We start from the raw sequence: 22,500 nt of genomic DNA on the forward strand, positions 1-22,500 counted from the left end.
TCAGTCTGGGGTGTGTGTGTGTGTGTGTGTGTGTGTGTGTGTGTGTGTGTGTGTGTGTGTGTGTGTGTGTGTGTGTGTGTGTGGGTTGGCGTGTGCGAGTGCGAGAATGCGAGTGTGTGCGAGTGTGCGTCTGAGTTTGTGTGTGTGCGTGTGTGTGCGAGTGAAAGAATGCGAGTGTGTGCGAGTGTGCGTCTGAGTGTGTGTGTGTGTGTGCAAGTGCGAGAATCACGGAGTGTATCGCGAGTAAATGCGTATTTATGATGCGAAGAGTGATATTATTGAAAGTGTGTGCGAAATGCGCGAGTATGTGTGGTGTAATGCGCCGAGTAAAATTGTGTGTGTGTGAGTATATGTGTGTGTGTTATGTGTGTAGTGTGCGTAGTGTGTGGTAAGTATGTGTGTGTGTGTTAGTGTTATTGTTGTGTGCGAGTATGTGTGTGTGTGTGTGTGTGTGTGTGTGTGTGTCATTTTGTGCCAGATTGCAGTGTTGTTGCACGTTTCAGCTCATTAACTCCAAATAACGTGTTTTACATTATTGATTTGAGTTTTTCGTGTCTTCCAGCCTTGCAGCCAGCTGCTGATCTGCGTTTTCTTCAGGCACGCTGTGAAAGTCAGCTTGCAGAGACTTTAAACTTGCAACAGAAAACTAATTTAGGTGTCTGCTCCTCAGATCTCTGCAGGGTAAATCCAGACAGCTAGCTAGACTATCTGTCCAATCGGAGTTTTCTGTTGCACGCCCGAGATGATCTCCCATCCAGGAATACTGTGTGGACTAGCCGGACCTTCCTCCGCAGCGCTGTGGAGGAAGACGCGCAGAGAGGAAGAGACAGTCTGAGTATGAGAGAGGAAGCTGCGGTCTGGACCATAATGGCAGAGCTGGAGGACTAGGGAAGGGGTTTACAAATAGGGAGAAAGGAGAAGATTGGCATCACAAAGTCATTTAGAACATAAAAAAAACACACGGGCCACAAAACCATGCAAATAAAAACATGGCTCCTCTCTGCTGTGACTGTCTCTGTCTCCGTTTGACTGGTTGGGAAATCCCAAAGGTTGCACCACTTGAGAAGAATGCACATAAACACAGGCTTGGCCTCCGTTGGACCACACTGTGGCTGCCGCTCCGTTTGTTATGATTCATCATCTTGTTGTTGGGTAGCGTTTGGGCAGAGACTCCTGCAGGAACAGCATTTATTCACAATGTCCCGTGTTGTTTACCGAGGAGGGTTGTGCTCTCACATGTCTGCAGAGGACATGATAGGGATGAAGATCAGAGGATGGCTGGGAAAACTAAGACAAAACTACTCTTTTTTGCCCCTCTCTGATGAATGCAACCAGTCCTCCAAACCATCCGAAACACAGGAGAGTTCTCCGTGTTCATATCTAAACCTGAGGAGGTAACGGTCGCAGTTTTAAACACGTGGTTAACGTTGTGAAACGGTCCCAGTTTAGACACCAAAACTACTGAGTTAAGTTGATAAAATAGATGGTGGTTTGGGTTCAAATCAGACCTGGCTTCACTTCCACTTACCACGTGACGCAGAACGTGACATAGCTCTGTTTGCTCCGTAAAGCCTCTCCGTTTCCTTTTCTTTGAAAATGGGACATGAACCCTACCCTGTAAATCCAGAGTTCTCGCGAGAGCACAATTGTAATTTGCTCAGCGAGTCCCTCTGGCATACAATAACGATGCTCATTAACTATGCCCTTGTAGCCGAGCTACACCAATCACATCGCTGTATCTGATATAGGCAGCGCTGCAACGTCCAAGTCATTAGTAAACATTGCAAGATGGCTACGGATGAACACCGGTTGTTTGAAATGGCTTTGGCCACTACAATGAACGAGCTAGACTTGGCTTGTTATCTACAAGAGGAACAGAAGACGGAGCTCCAATTGTTCCTTTGCAAGAAGGACGTTTTTGCTGTTTTGTCGACTGTATATGGCAAGAGTTTAATCTACCAGTTAGCTCCTCTGGTAGCTAAGAGTTTAATCTACCAGTTAGCTCCTCTGGTAGCTAAGAGTTTAATCTTTAATCACGCTGCCTATGACAGCAAAAGAACGGGGACGATGAACAGACACATGAAGCAGGCTACCCATGGCAGAAAAGATGATAGTCAGCCTTCAATGTCCTCTTTTGTTACTTCTCCAAACATACCCCTTCTAAACAGATTTCTGCAGTTCTAACAACTCTAAATTGTAGTTGAATTGTAATAGCGACTTTGCGCTATATAAATTCAATTTATTATTATTATTATTATTATTATTATAATAATAATAATAACGACCCAAGTATAAAAAAATTGACGGGTTTAAATCTGGCTCGGGCTCATAATTACAGTTAATGTGTCGGGCGGGGCCAGGCTCAGACACAACGTGCATGGGCTCGGGTAGGGTCAGGCTTGATTTTTTTGGGCCCGATCTAAGCTCTAAGTGTGGGGGGTAAAGGAGGGGCGGAGGCGATTGATATTTCGTAGGTGGAAGTAGGCAGACCGGGTAATGTTATTGATGTGGGGTTGAAAGGATAGTGTGCTGTCAAGGATGACACCCAGACTCTTAACCTGGGGGGAGGGTGAAACGGAGGAGTTATCAATAGTGAGAGAAAAACTGTTGGTTTTGGATAAAGTGGATTTGGTGCCAATGAGGAGAACCTCGGTTTTATTACTGTTTAATTTGAGGAAGTTTTGAGTAAACCAGGTTTTTATTTTAAAGATGCAATCAGTAAGGGAGGTGGGCAGAAGAGTGGAGGAGGGTTTGGTGGAGAGGTAGAGCTGGGTGTCATCAGCATAACAGTGGAAGTGAATGTTAAATTTGCAGAAGATATTGCCGAGGGGAAGGAGGTAAATGATGAAGAGTAGGGGCCCCAGGACAGAGCCCTGGGGCACACCTGAAGTGACGGATGTGGGAATGGATTTAAAAGACTTGAGTTGAATGAACTGTCTGCGGCCAGAGAGGTAAGATGTGAACCAGTCTAACGGAGTGTGGGTGATGCCGATTGAAGATAGCCTGTTTCATTACTCATTGCCAGATCCTTAATCTTTCGGATTTGGGTCTGGATTTCCAGCCTACATGAACCCCGGTCTCCTGGGTGAAAGTCCTGTGTTTGATTGACCCAAAACGTTGTTTAAAAATAAGAAACGTAACAGTGTAGATGTAGCCTTAATCCTCGCGTTTTCACACATGAAAATTAGTAAAACTTTACAAGAAAACTCCACAGGGATCCCTTAATGACGCATGTTTGATCAGATTTATTTCATTAAGATTGCTGTCTTTCTTGCACTGTACATTATGTACAAAGGAACATGTGCTTGAGGAATTTCTTTTCAGTAGCAAAAGCAGTAAGTCTGCCACCATGTTGTGTATAAAAAGACCCTGCAGCAGCTGAATCTGTCTCCAACCAGCCGGCCGTTATCTCCTTTAACATTTACACGTCGAGTACGAACAACAGAACCAACCGACAAAATGCCAGCAAACACACAACGCACAAAACATTCAGTTAACCCTCATGTTGTCCTGGGGTCTAGGGCTGCTCCCTCTTAGTGGATTAGTCGACTAATCGGTGGTTTTGGTCTCAGTCAACTTAGATCTCTTTACTCCATTAGTCATGTCTGATGCTGTTTTCATGCTGAATGACTTATTTCCAAGAAAACATACGAGCACATCTCTGGTAAACACAAGAATTAAAGTGGTGCTTTAGTATGACTCTTAGTGGAGAAACTCAGATTTACAGATCTGTCGATTAAATCAACTAATCGATTAGTCGGTACAGTTGAATGAGTGTTAGTCGACTAAGAATTTCTTCAATTGAGCACAGCCCTACTGGGGTCAAATCTGACCCGTATCCAATTTATATTATTTATATCAGATATATGGGAGGTCGGAAAATAAGCGTTGAAAATGTCGAACAAGGCGACAAAACGTTGGGGGGGAAATAGAGTAAAAAATATTGGAAAAAGTAACAAAAACTAAAAAAGAAAAATTCAAAAACGAAGGTAAGGAAGTAAGCGTCAAGAAATGACTAAAATGTTGAAAAACTGACAAAACGTCAACAAAAGGGATAAAGACATGATTAAAAATTTGGAAAAAAAACCTACAAAAAAGTAATAAAAAAAATGTATTTTGTTGAAAAAATGACCAAAACGTTGAGATAGGGACAACAAAAGTGGGTATTTTCATGGTTGAGGGAAAGACAACATGAGGGTTAAGGCACAAAAAATGCCCCAAATCCAAAAAGCTAAAAATAAACTACTCTTCTGGCTTTAAAAGTATCCAAAAAAAATCCATCAAGAAGTTGTGAGCTTATAAAGCATCAACTACAGTACTCATAAATATCTGAAGGCTCCGGACCATTAAGTTAATAAATCAAATATACACAAAAGATTAATGCAATTATTTACACTTCCTATACACAGACATCTTACGTTGGACATTTCTTCATATTGACTCAAATACCCCCCAAAAAACTAAATAAAAGGTTTTCCTTTCCAAACTGTTTGGCTGCAACAAGGCAGCAAAATACAATACCAAAATACCCTGCTGGCTTCTTGCCTTGTGTGTATATATACAGTACAGGCCAAAAGTTTGGACACACCTTCTCATTCAATGCGTTTCCTTTTTATTTTCATGACTATTTACATTGTAGATTCTCACTGAAGGCATCAAAACTATGAATGAACACATATGGAATTATGTACTTAACAAAAAAGTGTGAAATAACTGAAAACATGTCTTATATTTTAGATTCTTCAAAGTAGCCACCCTTTGCTTTTTTATTAATAAGGGAAATAATTCCACTAATTAACCCTGACAAGGAACACCTGTGAAGGTAAAACCATTTCAGGTGACTACCTCATGAAGCTCATTGAGAGAACACCAAGGGTTTGCAGAGTTATCAAAAAAAGCAAAGGGTGGCTACTTTGAAGAATCTAAAATATAAGACGTGTTCAGTTATTTCACACTTTTTTGTTAAGTACATAATTCCATATGTGTTCATTCATAGTTTTGATGCCGTCAGTGAGAATCTACAATGTAAATAGTCATGAAAATAAAAAGGAAACACATTGAATGAGAAGGTGTGTCCAAACTTTTGACCTGTACTGTATGTTCATGTCTTTGTCTGATGTTTGTCTGAATGTGGTCTGCTGTGCTCCTATTGGACATTTTTAGCTTAATAGTACTTTTTACCAAATGTATTTTAAATGTTATACTGTTATGTAAATGTGTAATTTTACCTTCTTTTAGGGTGACTTTTTGTTTTACCATCTTTCTAGGGACTTCAGATGAAAAATAGCCTTCTGGCTAACGCTGGCATATTGACAGAAATGTTTATTAATATACACTGTCCCTGTAATTAAATAAATTATAATAATAATAAAAAACTTATTCTCGAATCGAAAGATACAAAATCTGGGCGCCCGGGTGGCTCAGTTGGTAGAGCGTGCGCCCATATGTAGAGGTTTACTCCTTGACGTAGCGGCCTCAGGTTCAACTCCGACCTGCAGCCCTTTGCTGCATGTCATCCCCCCCCTCTCTCTCCTCTTTCATGTCATCTGTCCTGTCAAAATAAAGGCCTAAAAATGGCCCAAAAAATAGAGATACAAAGTCTGCGTGAAAGTCTTTTGGGAAAACGCTCATTCACGTCCAGATCCAGCCAATCGCAGCGCAGCATTCGGACACGGCGCCATAAATTAAAAACAGCAAGAATCCATCTTGAACAAAAGAAGAACTTAAAAGACAAAAAAAACTGGAGTGGCACGATTCTCCAAATCCCTCAGTTCATCCATCCATTCAGTTCATTTTTTTCAGTTTTCCAACAGGGACGACAGAAGCGTTACTCGGCAACGACGAGTTTGAGTTTCACGGAGTTTACGAGGTGCACGTGAACGCACCGTGGAGTCCCCGTTGGGAGTCCGCGTGCTTCACCGGTTGTTGTTTGTCACTCGGTGACTTCGGGGGAAGCGGGAGGATTTTTTTTACAGTTCTGCAGTTTCTCCGCTCATCTCTGACTCCGGCGGTTGCCACGGTGTCTGGAAATGAGCCGCTGCAGGCTACCGCTAAGCTAACGCTAAGCTAACGCTAAGCTAACGCTAAGCTAACGTCTCTCTCCCCTTTCGTGTCTTCAGCTGTCCGGTCAGTAAAGGCCTAAAAATGCCCCCCAAAAAATAACCTTTTTCACCACATCCGGTTTAGAAAGACGGAGACGGTCGCATCGACACGCTCGAGGCTTCAGAGCAGCGGTGCACACAGCGCCGGGAACTCGCCGATCCTGCTTCACGTTACGGTCGCTTTAAACGCGGCGAGTGGCGAGCGGCTACACGATGTCCTCCGGCCTGGTCAGGCTCTGGGGCTGCAGCCGCCGGTTGTCCCGTTTGCCCGTCCAGTGCGGCGCCGCCGTACGCCGGGCGGCTCGCTCCTCCCAGTCGACCAGCGAGTACTCCGGCGGCGCGCGGAGACACCGCGGCGCCCTCTGCGGCCGCTTGTCCGAGTCGCCCTCGTCCGATTGGCTCCCGGCGGCGGTGGCGGCGTTCTTGTCGGCGCGGAGGGACCGCTGCCGCTGGTTCTTCTCGATGGCGTTCCTGATGTAGAGGGCGTTGTTGTTGCCCTCGGCGACCGGGGCCGGGGGGGCCGGACACGGCGGCGCCGCACCCCCGGCCGGCGGCGTGCTGACGCCGGCGTGGGCGCTCTGCTTCCTCCGTCTCCGCCGCACGCACCACAGCAGCACCGAGGCGCTCGCCAACGCCCAGACCACGATCGCCACGGACACCAGCAGCGACACGAGCTGACCTGAGGGACAGACAGAAGAACAGAGGTCAGAGTGTGTGTGTGTGTGTTTCTGTGTGTGTGTGTGTGTGTCTGTGTGTCAGTGTGTGTGTGTCAGTGTGTGTGTGTGTGTGTGCATGTGTGTCTGTGTGTGTGTGTCTGTGTGTGTGTGTGTCTGTGTGTGTGTGTGTCTGTGTGTGTGTGTCTGTGTGTGTGTGTGTCTGTGTCAGTGTGTCTGTGTGTGTGTGTCCCTCCCTGCCCCCCCCGCCCCTCTCCTCCATCTCTCACCGCGGGGGTCTCTGCTCTGGCGTCTCTGGATCCGGACCTCTGCGATGGCTCCGACCACGGACCCGTTGGCGTTGCCCCTGCCGACCACGGCCACGATCCGGTCGGTGATCTCCGTGACGAAGCCCAGCCCGCTCCGCTGGTCCTCCGGCGCCTGAAACGTTCAGCACGAAACTCGCCGTTATGGTCTGTTCATCTGCAACGAATCACTATCATTAAAGGTCCCATGACACGGTGGTCTTTGGATGCTTTTATATAGACCTTAGTAGTCCCCTTATACTGGATCTGAAGTCTCTTCTATATAGACCTTAGTGGTCCCCTTATACTGTATCTGAAGTCTCTTTTATATAGACCTTAGTGGTCCCCTAATACTGTATCTGAAGTCTCTTTTATATAGACCTTAGTGGTCCCCTTATACTGTATCTGAAGTCTCTTTTATATAGACCTTAGTGGTCCCCTAATACTGGATCTGAAGTCTCTTCTATATAGACCTTAGTGGTCCCCTAATACTGTATCTGAAGTCTCTTTTATATAGACCTTAGTGGTCCCCTAATACTGTATCTGAAGTCTCTTTTATATAGACCTTAGTGGTCCCCTAATACTGTATCTGAAGTCTCTTTTATATAGACCTTAGTGGTCCCCTAATACTGTATCTGAAGTCTCTTTTATATAGGCCTTAGTGGTTCCCTAATACTGTATCTGAAGTATCTTTTATATAGACCTTAGTGGTCCCCTAATACTGTATCTGAAGTCTCTTTTATATAGACCTTAGTAGTCCCCTAATACTGTATCTGAAGTCTCTTTTATATAGGCCTTAGTGGTCCCCTAATACTGTATCTGAAGTCTCTTTTATATAGACCTTAGTGGTCCCCTAATACTGTATCTGAAGTCTCTTTTATATAGACCTTAGTGGTTCCCTAATACTGGATCTGAAGTCTCTTTTATATAGACCTTAGTGGTCCCCTAATACTGGATCTGAAGTCTCTTTTATATAGACCTTAGTGGTCCCCTAATACTGTATCTGAAGTCTCTTTTATATAGACCTTAGTGGTCCCCTAATACTGGATCTGAAGTCTCTTCTATATAGACCTTAGTGGTCCCCTAATACTGTATCTGAAGTCTCTTTTATATAGGCCTTAGTGGTCCCCTAATACTGTATCTGAAGTATCTTTTATATAGACCTTAGTGGTCCCCTAATACTGTATCTGAAGTCTCTTTTATATAGACCTTAGTGGTCTCCTAATACTGTATCTGAAGTCTCTTTTATATAGACCTTAGTGGTCCCCTAATACTGTATCTGAAGTCTCTTTTATATAGACCTTAGTGATCCCCTAATACTGTATCTGAAGTCTCTTTTATATAGACCTTAGTGGTCCCCTAATACTGTATCTGAAGTCTCTTTCCCGAAATTCAGCTTTGGTGCAGAATTACAGCCACTAGAGCCATAAGGGGAGGTAACCTTTCCCCTTATGACCTTATAAGGAGAAGATTCCTGATTGGTCCATCTGAGCTTTCATTTTCTCAAAGGCAGAGCAGGATACCCAGGGCTCGGTTTACACCTATCAGCATTTCTAGCCACTGGGGGCCATAGGCAGGCTGGGGGAACTCATATTAATGTTAAAGAACCTCATAAAGTGAAATTTTCATGCCATGGGACCTTTAACGTGATGCACTGAACCTCTGCAGAGCGTTAACGCTTAGCGGCGACTCACGATGGCCACGTGGATCTGGTTGCTGGCGCCGAGCGCCAGCTCGCAGCTCACGGAGACGGCGGAGTCCAAGGACAGGTCGGTGACCACGTAGAGGCGCCGCAGCTCTCGGCAAACCTGCTCCACCGTCACGCCCTGCAGACAGACCAACAACATCACACACACACACACACACACACTACAGCAGGAAGTACTCAGTAACCCTGGGTGACGGTCGCTGTCAGCTAGGAGAAGAAGCATTCAGATCTAGCCTGACGTTGTCCTACTCAGATTCTAGTCAGAATGTGAGTCTGAAACCGCTCCATTGGGCTGTGATTATGGGGCGTGTTCCAACTGAACTAGAAAAAAAATGCCTCTGCATTCATTGGATAGACCTACATCCAATCAGAGCAACGGAACTCAACTCAGCTGTCAACAGAACTCAACACTGTGTATCGTCTCCATAGCAACCACTCTTTGCACAATGCATTCGTTCTAACTTCCGACTTTTAGACCTTTTTGAAGCTGGATATATCATTTGTTTCTTGTAAATATAAATGTGGATAACGTTAGTGATAGTGACATGCTCGCTACAGTCGCATTTCTAGAGATGAATCGGCGAAAACACGTTTTATTTCTCTGATTCACGGCTTTGTTCTAGCGCCGCTGGGCGCTCTCTCTCTTCAGTCTCTCTCTATCTCTCTCCACCATATAACGCTCTCTCTCTTCAGTCTCTCTCTATGTCTCTCCACCATATAACGCTCTCTCTCTTCAGTCTCTCTCTATGTCTCTCCACCATATAACGCTCTCTCTCTTCAGTCTCTCTCTATGTCTCTCCACCATATAACGCTCTCTCTCTTCAGTCTCTCTCTATGTCTCTCCACCATATAACGCTCTCTCTCTTCAGTCTCTCTCTATGTCTCTCCACCATATAACGCTCTCTCTCTTCAGTCTCTCTCTATGTCTCTCCACCATATAACGCTCTCTCTCTTCAGTCCTCTCTATGTCTCTCCACCATATAACACTCTCTCTCTTCAGTCTCTCTCTATGTCTCTCCACCATACTTGCTCTCTCTCTCTTCAGTCTTTCTCTATGTCTCTCCACCATATACTCTCTCTCTTCAGTCTTTCTCTATGTCTCTCCACCATATAACGCTCTCTCTTCTTCTCTCTCTATGTCTCTCCACCATAATAACGCTCTCTCTTCAGTCTCTCTCTCTGTCTCTCCACCATATAACGCTCTCTCTCTTCAGTCTCTCTCTCTATCTCGCTCCACCATATCAGCTCTCTCTCTCTTCAGTCTCTCTCTATCTCGCTCCACCATATAACGCTCTCTCTCTTCAGTCTCTCTCTATGTCTCTCCACCATATAACGCTCTCTCTCTTCAGTCTCTCTCTATGTCTCTCCACCATATAACTCTCTCTCCAGTCTCTCTATCTCGCTCCACCATATAACGCTCTCTCTCTCTTCAGTCTCTCTCTATGTCTCTCAACCATATAACTCTCTCTCTCCAGTCTCTCTATCTTGCTCCACCATATAACGCTCTCTCTCTTCAGTCTCTCTCTATGTCTCTCCACCATATAACGCTCTCTCTCTTCAGTCTCTCTATCTCGCTCCACCATATAACGCTCTCTCTCTTCAGTCTCTCTCTCTATCTCGCTCCACCATATAACGCTCTCTCTCTTCAGTCTCTCTCTCTATCTCGCTCCACCATATAACGCTCTCTCTCTTCAGTCTCTCTCTCTATCTCGCTCCACCATATAACGCTCTCTCTCTTCAGTCTCTTTCTATGTCTCTCCACCATATAACGCTCTCTCTCTTCAGTCTCTGCCAGCACTCCTAATTTACAAACAACAGAGCTACGTGTTGAAATTGACCGGACTTCTCCTTTAATGGTTGGACAGGAAGTGAAGAAGCGGGAAAAGCCGAAACTGACCGTTGCCATGACGTCCTTGTTGAAGGTGAAGGTGACGTTGGCGCAGGTGTTCTCGTAGACACACCTGGCAGTGGGCGGGGCAAGCTGGCCGGGGGCCCGGCACTCGCCGCGTCCCGCGCAGGGCTTCACGAAGCAGCGCTCGTCGCCCACGGCAACGCAGCTCTGACCCGCCCGGACACGGCCGGGGGGGGGGTCACCGTGGAGGCTGCAGGGCGCCGGGCCGCACACCCCGCTGGGGGGGGGGGGACACAGAGCCATTTGGTAAGTCCTCCACTAACAGACATGCAGCGACTAACTCGCTTCTGATTGGTCGGTTTAATCAGGTCTGTAAAGGTGAGTTTCTACACAAGAAATCACCACTTTAGATCTCGTTTCAGACAGACAGGCAGGCAGGCAGACAGACAGACAGACAGACAGAGAGACAGAGAGAGACAGACAGACAGAGAGACAGACAGACAGAGAGAGAGAGAGAGAGACAGACAGACAGAGAGACAGACAGACAGACATACAGACAGACAGACAGAGAGTCAGACAGACAGTACCTTGGTGCAGCTGATCCTCCCGTTGTGACAGCGGCATGTGTTGCAGTCGTCGTCCCATCTGCTTCCATCTTGAGCCAGGAGCCCCCCCGACACCAGGCAGGGCCGCCCCCCCGACACTGCACAACAGGAAGCAAGGCACACACACTCAGAGGGCTTTACACAACACACACACACTCAGAGGGCTTTACACAACACACACACACACAGAGGGCTTTACACAACACACACTCAGAGGGCTTTACACAACTCACACTCAGAGGGCTTTACACAACTCACACTCAGAGGGCTTTACACAACACACACACACTCAGAGGGCTTTACACAACACACACACACTCAGAGGGCTTTACACAACACACACTCACACAGAGGGCTTTACACAACACACACACACTCAGAGGGCTTTACACAACACACACACACTCAGAGGGCTTTACACAACACACACACACTCAGAGGGCTTTACACAACTCACACTCAGAGGGCTTTACACAACACACACAACACATACAAGAGATATAACGTGCAGACCGGTCAACCAAAAGCCTGCTGCTGAAGGTGGGAAAGAGATTTTTAAAAGACGGCAGACTGGGTATAAAGTACACAGACTGGGATGTAGACAGAGTGTATAAAGTACACAGACTGGGAGGTAGACAGAGTGTATAAAGTACACAGACTGGGGGGTAGACGGAGTGTATAAAGTACACAGACTGGGGGGTAGACGGAGTGTATAAAGTACACAGACTGGGAGGTAGACAGAGTGTATAAAGTACACAGACTGGGGGGTAGACAGAGTGTATAAAGTACACAGACTGGAGGGTAGACAGAGTGTATAAAGTACACAGACTGGGAGGTAGACAGAGTGTATAAAGTACACAGACTGGGGGGTAGACAGAGTGTATAAAGTACACAGACTGGGAGGTAGACAGAGTGTATAAAGTACACAGACTGGGGGGTAGACAGAGTGTATAAAGTACACAGACTGGGGGGTAGACAGAGTGTATAAAGTACACAGACTGGGAGGGTAGGCGAGTGTATAAAAGTACACAGACTGGGGGTAGACGGAGTGTATAAAGTACACAGACTGGGAGGGAGGAGGCCAGTGTATAAAGTACACAGACTGGGAGGTGAGCGGAGTGTATAAAGTACAACACACTGGGGGTAGACAGAGTGTATAAAGTACACAGACTGGGAGGTAGACTGAGTGTATAAAGTACACAGACTGGGGGGTAGACGGAGTGTATAAAGTACACAGACTGGGGGGTAGACAGAGTGTATAAAGTACACAGACTGGGGGGTAGACAGAGTGTATAAAGTAGCACAGACTGGGGGTAAAGAGTGTATAAAGTACACAGACTGGGAGGTACACAGACTGGGGGGTAGACAGAGTGTATAAAGTACACAGACTGGGAGGTAGACAGAGTGTATAAAGTACACAGACTGGGAGGTAGACAGAGTGTATAAAGTACACAGACTGGGAGGTAGACAGAGTGTATAAAGTACACAGACTGGGAGGTAGACAGAGTGTATAAAGTACACAGACTGGGAGGTAGACAGAGTGTATAAAGTACACAGACTGGGAGGTAGACAGAGTGTATAAAGTACACAGACTGGGAGGTTGAACAGAGTGTATAAAAGTACACAGACTGGGGGTAGACAGAGTGTATAAAAGTACACAGACTGAGGGGGAAGACAGAGTGTATAAAGTACACAGACTGGGGGTAGACAGAGTGTATAAAGTACAAACACAAGACAGGGGAGACAGAGTGTATAAAGTACACAGACTGGGAGGTAGACAGAGTGTATAAAGTACACAGACTGGGGGGTAGACAGAGTGTATAAAGTACACAGACTGGGAGGTAGACAGAGTGTATAAAGTACACAGACTGGGGGGTAGACAGAGTGTATAAAGTACACAGACTGGGAGGTAGACAGAGTGTATAAAGTACACAGACTGGGAGGTAGACAGAGTGTATAAAGTACACAGACTGGGAGGTGTTCTGAATGCAGCTTCAGGTACATTTCTTCTAAGTTAAACATTAATCAATTTGACTTTGTTTGTAGTAAAGCTGCACGAAAAGTTCCTTCAGCGTTTGGCGTTGAACACACCAGGTACACAAGGTGTATAAAGTACCCAGAGTGTGTAGAGTGTGTATAAAGTAGACAGAGTGTGTATAAAGTAGACAGAGTGTGTATAAAGTACCCAGAGTGTGTGTAAAGTACCCAGAGTGTACCCAGAGTGTGTGTAAAGTACCCAGAGTGTGTATAAAGTACCCAGAGTGTGTATAAAGTACCCAGAGTGTACCCAGAGTGTGTGTAAAGTACCCAGAGTGTGTATAAAGTACCCAGAGTGTACCCAGAGTGTGTGTGTAAAGTACCCAGAGTGTGTATAAAGTACCCAGAGTGTACCCAGAGTGTGTGTGTAAAGTACCCAGAGTGTGTATAAAGTACCCAGAGTGTACACAGAGTGTGTGTAAAGTACCCAGAGTGTGTATAAAGTACCCAGAATGTGTGTAAAGTACCCAGAGTGTGTATAAAGTACCCAGAGTGTACCCAGAGTGTGTGTAAAGTACCCAGAGTGTGTATAAAGTACCCAGAGTGTATAGTACCTTCCTGGCAGCGGGGGCCAGTTCTTCCCGGGGGACAGACACAGTGGTAGGAGTTGATCTGGTCCAGACAGGTGGAGCCGGAGGAGCAGGGAGACGACTGGCACTCGTTGACGTCTGAAAGACATCAGGGACAGTCAGCATCATGTAGAGTGTATATATATATATATATATATACACAGTATATATCGTACCATGTGAGGGAGATGCACTCACTTCTAACTGTCACACATTTCATCACCGGTACACTCTCACTGTTAAAGTGAATGCAGTATAGAGGTGGATGAATGATGTCTTTGTCATCATGTGTTTTTGTGTTGTTTAGTTAATGTATATGTCACCATTATGTGTACCTTTGAATGGATAGTTTAGAATGAGTGCTGTGTGACTGCTGGCTGTCTCTATGTCAGTCCTATGTCACCTGCCTAGGGACTGCAGATATGGTTACTAATTCTGGCATATTTACATGGTGTTTTTTAATACAACAATGTTCATAAATATCAAATAAACCAATAAGATGGACAGACAGACAGACAGACAGACAGACAGATAGATAGATAGATAGATGGATAGAGAGATAGATAGAGAGATGGATGGATGGATGGATGGATGGATGGATGGATGGATGGATGGATGGATGGAGAGATAGATAGAGAGATGGATGGATGGATGGATGGATGGATGGAGAGAAGAGTGAGCACTCACTGATCCTACAGTCTGGCCCGGTGAAACCCGGAGCACATTCACAGCGGTACCAGTTGTCTCCGTCCACACACGTCCCGCTGTTGTAGCTACACAGACACACACACACACACACACAGACACACACACACACACACACACACACACACACACACACACACACACACACACACACAGACAGAGACACACGGGACAAACAACTTAACAAGACTTTTATTTTGGAAGGAAAAGGGTTTCCTGTCTGAGTCAGGAGAGAAAAACAGGTTTCAATCATCAGAATTTCCCACTGAGACACAAACTAAAACACTATATATATATATATATATATATATATATATATATATATATATATATATATATATATATATATATATATATATATATATGTGTGTGCGCGCATGCGTGCGTGTGTGTCTGACTCACCAGGGATGAGGACTGCAGTCGTTGGTGTCTGGAAGATAAAGAAAGAAACAGAGTTCACTCAGCGCAGGTCTGAACCAGATATGTCGAGTCCCACGTTGTCTCTCTACAACTATCGGGCGGACTGCAGCTAAAGCTAGGAGCAGACACTCATGGACCCTTTTACTTCCAGCTCCTCAAAGAAACAACAACAAGTTCAAGTTGGTGTTCTAAACAACATGAAACTAAAGTTATGATCAGCCTCACATCTATACTGAGTTATTGTTTTTTGGTCCAGTATTGAGCGAGAACGCTGACAGACTCATTATGGGATGGATCCCTACAGAGATAGAGCTTTTAGTTAAAGAGTAAGATCCTTTTAGTTTAACATGAAACAGCCCCAAAATCACCATCACCAAACTCCACCAGACTCCATGTAAATAATCAGGACTTCTAGCATGTATAGAGCCAGCATATCTCCACCAGACTCCATGTAAATAATCAGGACTTTTAGTGTGTATAGAGCCAGCATATCTCCACCAGACTCCATGTAAATAATCAGGACTTTTAGTGTGTATAGAGCCAGCATATCTCCACCAGACTCCATGTAAATAATCAGGACTTTTAGTGTGTATAGAGCCAGCATATCTCCACCAGACTCCATGTAAATAATCAGGACTTTTAGCGTATATAGAGCCAGCATATCTCCACCAGACTCCATGTAAATAATCAGGACTTTTAGCGTGTATAGAGCCAGCATATCTCCACCAGACTCCATGTAAATAATCAGGACTTTTAGCGTGTATAGAGCCAGCATATCTCCACATGTAAATGGGTGAATTAAGGGTTTATTTCAACCAAACCAGAGTGGTGATTGTTGGAACAGTGGAAAGATGAACCAAGACGGCTTTTGATAGTTTTATTTAGTTTCTGTCCACTTTGGATGAAGTGTGTTTTACGATGATAAAAGTCCTGATTATTTACATGGAGTCTGGTGGAGATATGCTGGCTCTATACACACTAAAAGTCCTGATTATTTACATGGAGTCTGGTATAGTTTGGTGATGGTGATTTCGGGGCTGTTTCATGTTAAACTAAAAGGATCTTACTCTTTAACTAAAAGGTCTATCTCTGTAGGGATCCTTTCTATATTGTTGTCAGACACTTACAATAATAATCTGAGTCTGTCAGCGGCATCAACAGAACTTTTAGCTTGTTTCGCGTCTTGCTTAATACTGGATCAAGGTGTGAGGCAGCGGTGACTCACTGTGGCTGCAGGTGGCGCCCTCCCAGCCGTCCTTACAGACGCAGCTGAACGAGTCTCCGCCCGCCACGCAGGTTCCTCCGTTCTCACAGGGACTCGGCACACAGCTGCTGTTCCTCCCTGGAGACACAAACACCACCGAGAGTCAGTTTTCACGGAAACATGACGACACAGACAAACCAACGGTAAAGGTGGCGTCGCGCTGACCGATGTTACAGGTGGCGCCCTCCCAGCCGGCGGCACACAGGCACTTGAAGGCGTCTCCTTCGTCGTAGCAGGTTCCTCCGTTGTTGCAGGTCGCCTCGTCGCACTGACTCTCTCCTGCAGACAAATCAAGACGTCAGCGACACACGGACGCAACATCTGGAACACCTGCAGCGTTCACGCAACGCACACGTTCTCATGTCATGTCTCCGAGAGCTGCGTGTCTCTAAACACTTTTAAACCTTTTCATGGCGTTATGTGAAAAAAAGCACATTTCGCCAACAAGGCAACTGAAAGTGTTTTACGTAAAAGATACATTAAAGAGCAGTTCAAAACAAAGGAGACAAAAAGGAGACAAAAAAGCATAAATTTACACACAACTCTCTCCACACACACTCTCTCTCTTGCTCTCTCACACACACACACACACACACACACACACACACATAAACACACACACACTCTCAAACACACAATACACACACTCTCTCTCACACACACACACTCTTTCTCTCTCAAACACACAAACACACACTCTCTCCTCACACACACATCTCTCTCTCTCTCACACACACACACACACACATATTTTTCTCTCTTTTCACACACACACACACACACACACACACACACACACTCTCTCTCTCTCACTCACACTCTCTCTCTCGCTCTCTCACACACACACACACACACACTCTCTCACACATAAACACACTCTCTCTCTCAAACACACAAACACACACTCTCTCACACACACACACACACACACACACACACACACACTCTCTCACACACAAAACACATCTCCTCTCTAAACACACAAACACACACTCTCTCTCACACACAACAACAACAACAACAACAACAATACACACTCACACACAAACACACTCCTCACTAACACACAAACACACACTCTCTCTCTCACACACACACACACTCTCTCACACACACACACTCTCTCTCACACACACACACTCTCTCTCACACACACACACACACACACACACACACACACACTCACTTGAGTGGCAGGTCTTTCCCTTCCAGCCATCGTTACACTGGCAGTAGAAGTCGTTGAGCAGATCCCGACACACGCCGCGGTTCTGACAGGGCGCCGAGCTGCAGTCGTCCACGTCTGCAACATCAGGAGATATCTCACTTTAGTGACAGGCTTAAAAGGCACACCATGCAATCTTTGTACCTTAATATAACAGCTTTGAAGTCATTTCGATGGTAAACAAAGTCGTGGTAGGGCGAATCATCCCGACACCGAAGCAAGGGCAATGCAGGTTAGAGAGGTGGCGCCCCTCCAAATCTCACGAGAATCACGACTTGCTTAACGGCACGACGTCACATACATCAACCACTTATAAGAAGCAGCCTCTGTGGAAGACACTAGCACGCGTTTCAGACGTGAATCATGGCAGAGTCCAAGAAAGAAAACGAAGAAAGCGCGGGACCTCGGAAGAGTCGAGGAAAAGAAAACGAGAAACTGAGCGCGTGAGGAACCGGACAGGAGTCCCACTCGGTCAGGCCTGCACTCGGTGAGAGCTAAAAAGCAGCAAAGCTAACGTTACTCCACAGCAACTCCAGGGCTCGCTGTTGGACACGGAAACTGCATAGTATGCCTTTAAAGTTAGGATTCAGCGACTCTGCTCCGACACGATGACGAGTCCTCTTCAGATTTGTCTGTACAGCAGAGACGTATTTTACGGGCTGGTCTCACAGCAGCTGAGAAAACGTTGGCCTCCAGTTGGCAGCAACGGGCCAACTCGCTTCTTTATGTTGTCCGTGGCCCGAACGCATCAGAAATACATTTCAGAATCACAAAAGCGATTTATTACCAGGTAAGTAACACTTACTGGACATTTGGCGACGATAAAGGTAACAAAACAGCAACTAAAAAGGCGACAAAGGGCGACAATAAGACGCCAAAAAAGGAGGAAGGAAGTTTGACTTGGTATAAGTTGCATGCATAAGAACAATAATATAAAATAAATAGACAGTAAATACAGAAACAGATATCACAAACATACATATGACTGTTTAACATTAAGAAAGTAAAAAAGAGACTGTTTGTTGTTAGGCCTGCACGATTAATCATGATTCATATTTTTCCCCTAATCGTGCAGGCCTAGTTTGGGTCAGTGCAGGATGTACAACATGTCGAGTGATGTGCGGAAGTTCAGGACATATACTGTAGGATGTGCAGAGGACGGGCGCCAGCCTTAACACTATTCGAGCGTTGGGATGCAACTTAAACCCAGTTCAAGATAAAAACCTGCAGCTACTTGCTACACGCCAGTCTGCAACGTTTAAAAGCCGCCAGTTTGAACCATTAAGACGGTGTATCATCTGCGTAGAAACGAGCCTTTGTGCTTCCGATCTAACTTCAGACTTTTCAGGCTTTTTTGTAGCTGGAGGTCATTTGTTGTGTCTTAAAATATGAATGAGGACAGTGAGAGTGTGATGCTTGCTACAGCTGCATTTCTCTGCACTGCCTCCTCCTGCTGCAGCAGAGGATGAAGAGGGAGGAAGAGGAGCACTCACTATTGTGGCAGGTCGGTCCGTCCCAGCCGTCGGCGCAGATACACTCGTACTGACGGACTTTATCTATACAGGTTCCTCCGTTCAGACAGGGGGCGCCCTCACAGTCGTTTACATCTGGCAGACAGAGGAGCAGAGAGAAACAATATGATATGTGTTTAGAATTTAGATTTTATAGTTAAAGGCAAGGCAGCTTTATTTGAAAAACACATTTCAGCAACAGTGGTTTACATAAAAGATACGTTAAAGAGCAGTTCAAAACAAAGGCGACAAAAAGGAGTCAAAAAAGGTGATAAAGTGCAACAAAAAGGATACAAAAAAGGCAACAAAAAGGAGACAAAAAAGGAGACAAAAAGGCGACAAAAAAGGCAACAAAAAGGAGACACAAAAGGTGGCAAAAAGGCGGCAAAAAGGCGTCAATGGCAGGTGGCAAAAGGAGACAAAAAAGAAAGGAAAAGTTAAGCCAAGCATAGTTATTTCTGTGCTCACTCTCGTGGCAGTAGGTCCCGGTGAATCCCTCGTCACACTCGCAGCTGAACTGCCCGCCGGCGTGGCTCCGGCAGCGCCCGCGGGGGCCGCACACGTTGGACGAGATCAAACGCATCCCGCCCGGCGTGCTGTTGGACGCCACCGCCACGGTGCAGCTGTCCATCACTGCGGGAGGAAGGACAGGAGCTCGTTACTTTCCTTCTCTCGGGTGTGGACGCTTAATATGAAGTCCGTTTGAAAACTAGAAACTCAAACTTTTGTTTTTTTTTTTGTTTTTTTTAAAAAATTTTTTTTTTCTTTTTTTTTTTCAAATGCAACAACAAAGAGCCTGAAGGTTACGACCGCTTAAGTCTCTCTGCTAGCTCTCTGTTAGCTCTCTTCTAGCTGTCTGAGTGCTCTCTTCTAGCTCTCTGCTAGCTCTCTGCTAGCTCTCTGCTAGCTGTCTGAGTGCTCTCTGCTAGCTGTCTGAGTGCTCTCTTCTAGCTCTCTGCTAGCTGTCTGAGTGCTCTCTTCTAGCTCTCTGCTAGCTCTCTGCTAGCTCTCTTCTAGCTCTCTTCTAGCTGTCTGAGTGCTCTCTTCTAGCTCTCTGCTAGCTCTCTTCTAGCTCTCTGCTAGCTCTCTTCTAGCTCTCTTCTAGCTGTCTGAGTGCTCTCTTCTAGCTCTCTGTTAGCTCTCTTCTAGCTCTCTGATAGCTCTCTGCTAGCTGTCTGATTGATCTCTTCTAGCTCTCTTCTAGCTCTGTTAGCTCTCTGCTAGCTCTCTTCTAGCTCTCTTCTAGCTCTGTTAGCTCTCTGCTAGCTCTCTTCTAACTGTCTGAGTGCTCTCTTCTAGCTCTCTGCTAGCTGTCTGCTAGCTGTCTGTTAGCCCTCTGCGGTTATGAACTAGCCAGGGAACATGGAGGGGGCTATGAACTAGCCAGGGAACATGGAGGGAACCTTTGCATGGCGAGCTGCGGCAGTGGTCCTTCAGGTGCGAGCAGTTCTTGCCCTCGAAGTCTTCGGGACATTCGCAGGCGTATTCGGACGCCAGGTTGAAACAGCGGCCGCCGTTCAGACACGGGCCGCGGAGGCAGTAATCGATGTCCAACTGGGGGGGGGGGCAGAGACAACGAGTCAGGAATAAGACACTGGATAACCCCGACTCCATATACAGCTCTCCTCCAGACGGCCGACAGACCTCTGAGAGGACGTCAGCCGACAGACCTCTGAGAGGACGTCAGCTGACAGCAGGTTTCAAATGTTGACACCAAAGATTCTCTGCGACAGAAACGTTGAAAATAAAAGAGACAAATCTGTTGAATGAGGAACCAAAACTGCCCGGCCCACCTGACAGCGGCTCCCGGAGAAGCCTGGCGGACACCGGCAGTGGAAGCTGTTCACGTCGTCGTGGCAACGGCCGCCGTTGAGGCACGGCCCGCTGGCGCACTCGTCCACGTCTTCCTCGCAGCGCTCGCCGCCGAAACCCGGAGCGCACGCACACTCGTACCCGTTCACCAGGTCCTGAGGGAGAGACACAACGCCACGGTTACCGTTGTTACACCACACACATGCTTGAGACACACACACACACACACACACACACACACACACACACACACCAGGTCCTGAGGGAGAGACACAACGCCACCATTACCACTTATAATCAGATCGGCTGGCAGAGAGTATATCACACACAAGAACTGTGTGTGTGTGTGTGTGTGTGTGTGTGTGTGTGTGTGTGTGTGTGTGTGTGTGTGTGTGTGTGTGTCTCAAGCATGTGTGTGTGTGCGTGTACATGTGTGTGCATCAAGCATATATATATGTGTGTGTGTGTGTGTGTGTGTGTGTGTCAAGCACGCGTGTGTGTGTGTGTGCATGTGTGTGTGTGCGTGTGTGTGTGTGTTGAAGCTCACCTTGCACGTGGCTCCGTTCCGACACTGACCGCGACAGTCGTTGATATCTGCAGAAACAGAAACACTTTCCGTGAGATTTTAACAACAATAATCCTGAACTCTGCTCCTGCTGTAGCATCACGTTAACGTTTAAGCAGCCTTTTGCTTTCTGTACAAATAAAGATTAGAGTTCTTGAATGTCCCGCTGACTGTATAAATAAAGATTAGAGGTCTTGAATGTCCCACTGACTGTACAAATAAAGATTAGAGTTCTTGAATGTCACACTGACTGTATAAATAAAGATTAGAGGTCTTGAATGTCCCACTGACTGTATAAATAAAGATTAGAGGTCTTGAATGTCCCACTGACTGTATAAATAAAGATTAGAGGTCTTGAATGTCCCACTGACTGACTGTCATGGCGTCTCACTCACTGGTGTCACAGTTGTGGCCCGTCCAACCTGGGACGCACTCGCAGAAGTATCCTCCAATCAGATTGCGGCAGGAGTTGGCGTTGAGGCAGGGGCTGTCGTCACACTCGTTGGCATCTGGAACCAAAACAACACGCCGCAGAATAAAACAATATGAGAGAGAAAGAAATACCTAAAGCATTTATACATGTATGTATGTATGTATGTATGTATGTATATATATATATATATATATATATATATATATATATATATATATATATATATATATATATATATAGAGCTGGGCAACGATTACAAGTTTTAATCGCGATTAATCGCATGGTTTCCCTGATTAAGCGCGATTAAGCGCATGATTTCCCTGATTAATCGCGATTAAACGCATGATTTCCCTGATTAATCGCATGATTTCCCTGATTAATCGCATGATTTCCCTGATTAAGCGCGATTAAGCGCATGATTTCCCTGATTAATCGCAATTAAGCGCATTATTTCCCTGATTAATCGCGATTAATCGCATTGTTATACGCAAATATATCCAATAATGAATTCAAAAAGTAGTGTGGCAGCGATCACATTTCTGTGCTAAGTGAGGTGACTTTATTTGACACGTTCCACTGCTGTGCAACTTCAATAGTGTCCCGCGCACGTTTCAGCATAATGTCTCCTCTGTTTCCATTACAGTCAGAGCATGTGAACGCAGCGGCCACTGTTCATCAATACAATGCACTGTAACTCCGAGGTAACTATGGTTACCCAGTAGAGGTGTGAATCTTCAC

At 45.8% G+C, this 22,500-nt stretch overlaps 1 protein-coding gene across 1 annotated transcript in view; it reads right to left on the reverse strand.

The window, feature by feature from the left end:
• Positions 1 to 5,029: 5,029 nt before the first annotated feature.
• Positions 5,030 to 22,500, reverse strand: part of LOC120563650 (protein jagged-1a-like) — a 31,782-nt gene continuing 14,311 nt past the window's right edge. Inside the window, 17 exon segments of the mRNA XM_039807985.1 lie at positions 5,030 to 6,780; positions 7,045 to 7,195; positions 8,754 to 8,885; positions 10,665 to 10,896; positions 11,202 to 11,322; positions 13,816 to 13,929; positions 14,518 to 14,603; positions 14,938 to 14,965; positions 16,181 to 16,297; positions 16,385 to 16,498; positions 17,406 to 17,519; positions 18,935 to 19,048; positions 19,421 to 19,585; positions 20,356 to 20,506; positions 20,746 to 20,919; positions 21,312 to 21,358; positions 21,725 to 21,838. Coding sequence (XP_039663919.1) covers positions 6,308 to 6,780; positions 7,045 to 7,195; positions 8,754 to 8,885; positions 10,665 to 10,896; positions 11,202 to 11,322; positions 13,816 to 13,929; positions 14,518 to 14,603; positions 14,938 to 14,965; positions 16,181 to 16,297; positions 16,385 to 16,498; positions 17,406 to 17,519; positions 18,935 to 19,048; positions 19,421 to 19,585; positions 20,356 to 20,506; positions 20,746 to 20,919; positions 21,312 to 21,358; positions 21,725 to 21,838 — 2,447 coding nt within the window. The 3' untranslated portion in view covers positions 5,030 to 6,307.

Source organism: Perca fluviatilis, chromosome 1, assembly GCF_010015445.1.
Source record: "Perca fluviatilis chromosome 1, GENO_Pfluv_1.0, whole genome shotgun sequence".
Lineage (NCBI taxonomy): Eukaryota > Metazoa > Chordata > Actinopteri > Perciformes > Percidae > Perca > Perca fluviatilis.